The following is a 5,313-nucleotide window of genomic DNA, read 5'->3' as shown; positions in this document are numbered from 1 at the left end:
AGCCATAAAGATAAAGGTGGACCAGTGGACGCACATCCAGCAGCTGGACTACGAGCAGCTTCCCTTCAAATGCAAGGTATGTCACGAGTATGGCCATTTCGCCAATAGATGTAGTAAGTTAAAAGCTAATGAAGTTGCAAATAATGAGGAAAATGCTGAGGAAACATGGGAACATGTAAAAAGAAAAAAGCCCTCTCCTAATCAGGGAATCAGCTCTAAAACCCCTCCGGCATCAAACCTCCCCCCCCCTCCTCCCCCCTCCAACTCAGCCTTCCCTTCATCCTCCAACCCCTTCGAATCCTTATCTGCCGAAGAACCTTCCTCCCCCCCTCTGTCACCCCGGCCAGCATCCCCCCGCTCGAACCCCCCCCCCCCCCCCCCCCCCACTCCCCCCTCCCACCATAGAAAGAATCCTCACCAGAAACAAAGCGAAAGAAGCAAATCAGCCCTCAGATCCCCCAAGAAAAGTTGGCAGGAAGACAAACAAAGAGCTCAGGGATGAAACAGCTGCTAAGGAGATGGCAACGGGAACACAGCAACCCATGGACTCATATCTAGGCAAGCTAAAAGGGAGTGGAGAAAAGGCAAAGGAGAAGTCCGGATCCCACCCAACAAACGGTAAATAATGATCTTGGTCTCTTGGAACTGTAGGGGGATGGGCTCCTCCACAAAACTGAAAGCAATCAAGGACTTACTAAAGCAGGAGCAGCCAGACTTTCTCCTTATCCAGGAGACCAAAATCACCGAGCAGGACTTTCAACATCAAACACAACAATTCAAAAACTTCACAGGTTTATCAAAAGGCTCAGATGGGGCTTCAGGTGGTATAGGAACACTTTGGAGCAAGAACAAATGGGAACTCATCAACTCACATCTATGCAACTGGTGGATCAGAGCAGACTTAAAAAATAAAAGCACTCAGGAAGTTTACCACATCTACAACATTTATGCCCCAAACCACTACAGGGACAAAGCCAGTTGCTGGAATTCCATAGAGGCAGATCTCCTCTCAGTTCAAAACAGGCAGATAATTCTTGGGGGCGACATGAACTTAATTAGACATGTGGAAGAAAAATTTGGTGGAAATTACCATGCAGATTCCTCAAGAGACAAGCTAGAATCTATCATTCAGTCTTCAAATCTGATCGACATCCCTCTGTCAAATGGCAAATATACCTGGAGCAACAAGCGATCAGGCTCTCACAATATCAAGGAGAGATTGGACAGGTTTCTGCTCCAGGAAAGAATAGTAGGAAACTTTCAGTCCATCAGGAGCCACTTAATCCACACCTCAGCTTCGGATCACAAGCCTGTAACTCTCATTATGTACAAGGGAACAAATTTGGGGCCACTCCCCTTCAAATATAATAAATCTTGGGACCTCCAGGAAGACTTCCGCACCCTTGTACAAAATCAGTGGGCTAGGGAAGTAATAGGGTCGCCCCATTTTGTCTGGGAATCAAAATTAAAACAATTACGGACAGTCATAAAGCAGTGGGCAAAAGAGGCGGCGATCTCTGAGGGGAAAAAAAAACAGACCTGATTACAAAGATGGAGCATTGGCACAAAGAGAAAGAGCACACACAATACACAGCCGAGGATTTAGAGCAGGAGAAAAATATGTATAAGGAGCTCTATCGCCAAAACCGGGTGGAGGAAGAGGAACAAAGAGTGAAATCCCGCTGTCTCTGGCTGAAAGCTGGGGACAAAAATACCACCTTCTTCCACAACAACATTAAGCTCAGGAGAGCAGGCAACCAAATCGATAAAATTGAGGCTGATGGGAAAGTGCTGAAGGATCAAGAAGAAATAAAAAATGATGCCCATAATCACTTCAAAGCCCTTCTTACAGCAGCTCCCCACCAAAGAGACAGCGCAGACTTCCTTAGCACAATTGAGAGAAAACTGACAGAGAATCATAACAGAGAGCTGGAGAAAGATCCCACAGAAGAGGAAATCTGTGTGGCGACCTTCAGCATGCAGCAAGATAAGGCTCCGGGCCCGGACGGGTTTACGGTTGCCTTCTACCGCCAGCACTGGGGAATAATTAAAAAGGATTTTGTGAGAATGATAAAGAATGCTTTCAGAAACCACAAGCTGGGAGAAAACACAAAATCTTCCCACATTGCTCTGATCCCTAAGGAAGAAAACCCCACTTCTTTTGACAGGTTTCGACCTATCTCTCTTTGCAATGTCTCCTACAAGATTATAACAAAAATAATCGCCAACAGACTCAAGAAATTGCTCCCTCTTTTAATCTCTGAAAATCAGGGAGGCTTCGTTCCAAGCAGGCAAATAACAGATAATGTCATATTAATCCAGGAAGCCATTCACAGCAGCCTTAATCGAGGAGAGAGAGGAATGATAATTAAACTGGATATGGCTAATGCTTTCGACCGGGTGGATCACTCCTTCCTAATTGCAGCCTTAAAAAAATTTGGGTTCTCAACCAACTTCATCAGCATCATCAATGGATGCATCTCCAACCCTTGGACCGCCCCTTTGATCAATGGTCGACCTAGCAATTACTTCAGAAGCTCCAGGGGTCTGAGACAAGGTTGCCCTCTTTCCCCTTTTCTTTACATAATCATGGCCGAGACCCTGAGTATTCATCTAGAACATCTTCGCAGCTCTAAGGAGATCACGGGAATCTGCATAGAAAGAGGGATAAAGGAGATAAACCACTCGCTCTTTGCGGATGATACACTCTTAATTGGGGGAGCCTCCAGTCTAATGGCTAGGAGATTTAAAAGAGTTTTGGATGCTTTCCTCACAGCCTCTGGGGGTAAATTGAACAACAGGAAATGCAAAATATATACTTGGAATGTCCCCTTTCATATTCAACAAAGGATAGCCTTGATTCTGGACATCCCTTTGCAAAGGAATTGGACCTCCTTCTCCTACTTAGGTTTGCCTCTGGCCAAAGAACCTGTCAAAACTGAGGTTTGGACAAAACATATAGAAAAGATGAGAGGTCTCCTCCAGAGCTGGGGAGTCTCTTGGCTCAATCTAGCAGGCAGAACCATTCTCATCAAGGCTGTCCTCTCAGCCCTTCCAATCTTCCAGTATGCGGTAATCATGGCTCCGGCTAGTATTCATAAGCATATGGAACTCATCATGCGAAGTTTTCTTTGGCAGGGAGGAAAACAGGATTCCAAGAAATTCAGCCTCGTCAATTGGGATCAGGTAACTCTTCCTTATGAAAAAGGAGGTCTCTCCATTAAAATTCCAAGTCTTTCCAATCAGGCTCTGGGGCTCAAATTGATCTGGAAGATCCTCTCAGGTAATGGGTCGTGGTGGGTGGAGACCATTAAAAGAAAATACCTCAGAGGCCCGAATTCTAACATCCTCACTGAAGCTCTTGTGGACAGGCCCTGCACCCCGATGTGGAGACTCATCAAAAAAGTTCTGCCTCACTTTAGAGAAAATGCTTCCAAACTCCCAGGTAATGGAAAAGACACCAAGATCTGGACTGACAGAATTATGGGCTCAAAACCAAGAAACCTCCTCCAAGGCCTTCGGCCCCTGCATGAGTGGATGGAAGACCGAAAGTTAACCTCTCTGTTTGACATATCTGCTTGGAATCAAAACAGCTGGCTCGACTGGAAGGATCTGCAAACTCCCCCTGATCTCAGAGAATTATGGCACAATCTTAAGCAATCCCTCTCTGGCTCTGCTCCAACCAACAAGGGGACCGAAGATAGATACATCTGGGACTCCTGTGGAGGGAACTTCACGGTGAAAGAAGGATACAAAACCTTGCAAAACATATCCCCCTCAGCAAGCTGGAATCTCCACACAGCTGCCTGGAAGTTAGAATGCCTTCCAAAAGTGAAATACTTCAATTGGACGCTCCTTAAAGGGAAAATCCTCACAGCTGAGAACCTAAGGAAAAGAGGGATTCAAGGTCCTTCGATTTGCTGCTTCTGTCGAGCAGAGGAGGAGTCCATCCATCACATCTTTTTTCTTTGTCCCTTCGCACGGAGTTGCTGGAAGCAGGTGACAACCCCCTTGGAAGCCAGAGAAAGTTTTGATCAGATCTTCAACCTCCAGAGAAATTGGAAGAGAAGCTACCCCCACTCCAGGAAAGGCAAGCTCAACCTTCTCAGAGTGTGGAAATGCATCCCGGCCACCCTCTGCTGGCATCTTTGGATTGCTAGAAATAACTATGTTTTCAACAACAAGCAACCTCACATGGCCAATATCCTTGCAAAGACAATCGCCAGCATTTCAGAAACTCTCAGTTCAAATCTCATAGCTCTTCCAGACCAGACAAGCTGGGACCAAGAAGAGAGAAATTGGTATAATAAATTCAACTTCAATCACTCCCAAACTCACCCCTCTCAGGTCAAAGATTACAAGAATCGGCCGAATTGGAAGCTCAGAGGATCCCAGGACGAGGTAAGACAATGGATCCTCAACCAGAAGCGCCCCCTCCTTCTCTTTGATGGCGCTTCGAAGAACAATCCTGGAAAAGCCGGAGCAGGGGGTATAATCAAAGACCACAATGGGAAAACCATTCTCAGCTATGAGTGGGGATTGGGGAATGCCTCCAACAATGCTGCAGAAGCCTACAGCCTCCTATTAGGCACCTCAATTTGTTCCAGATTGGGAATTAGGAATGTAATAATTCTGGGGGATTCGGCCATCATCATCGCCACAATGATCACAGGTAAGGAGTTCACTAAGGAAAGTCTCAACAACACCAAGACCAGGATTCAGGAAAATCTCAGACACATGGGAGACTCAACTTTCCTACATGTATTAAGAGAAAATAATGCAGAGGCAGACTCCCTAGCATCCAAGGCTGTCAACAGGCAACAAGGACAAGTCCGTGAGAATGAAAGGACCTATGAAAAGGCAATCCCATAAGAGATCAAGCTGTCAGACAGCCCACCCGATTCGCATCCTCAGAACTCGTCATTACAGCAGTCATCTCATAAGTCACTCTTTCCTCGATCCTCACTACGCCTCCATTTATCTGTCTCTCCTTCGCTCCATTGCGATCAGTACAAAACATCCCTGCATACTCAGAGCTCTCCTCCCCATGTTTTCTGGTAAACGTCCCCTCCCCCTCCGCTCCGACTGCCTCAAGAATCTGGAACAGGATATGCGTGCTGTCCTCTTTAATAAAAAAATCTCTCCTTCCCATCATGGCTGGCATCCCCTCTTCCTATATAATCACCCCCTCTATCCAGATCGTCTCAGAACATCCCGGCTTCTCCAGAATCAAGCTTGGGCAGCTGTGCGCTCAGAAAGGAGTCTGTTAGTCATTAACAAAAGAAGCAACCAGCGCGCTTTCAGGTCTCTTTT

The 5,313-nt window shown here is 46.3% G+C and overlaps 1 protein-coding gene across 1 annotated transcript; it reads left to right on the top strand.

Annotated features, from left to right (window-relative positions):
- The first annotated feature begins 655 nt into the window (after positions 1–655).
- On the top strand, positions 656–1,543 carry LOC149210765 (uncharacterized). Its single transcript, XM_089399082.1, has one exon. The coding sequence runs from the start codon at positions 656–658 to the stop codon at positions 1,541–1,543; it is 888 nt and encodes a 295-aa protein (XP_089255208.1).
- Positions 1,544–5,313: the final 3,770 nt, after the last annotated feature.

Source organism: Pinus tabuliformis, chromosome 1_2, assembly GCF_031772625.1.
Source record: "Pinus tabuliformis cultivar Carrire ecotype Pingquan chromosome 1_2, CPIR1, whole genome shotgun sequence".
Lineage (NCBI taxonomy): Eukaryota > Viridiplantae > Streptophyta > Pinopsida > Pinales > Pinaceae > Pinus > Pinus tabuliformis.
Note: the sequence above shows the minus strand (reverse complement) of the source record. Positions and strands in the feature narration are given on the sequence as shown.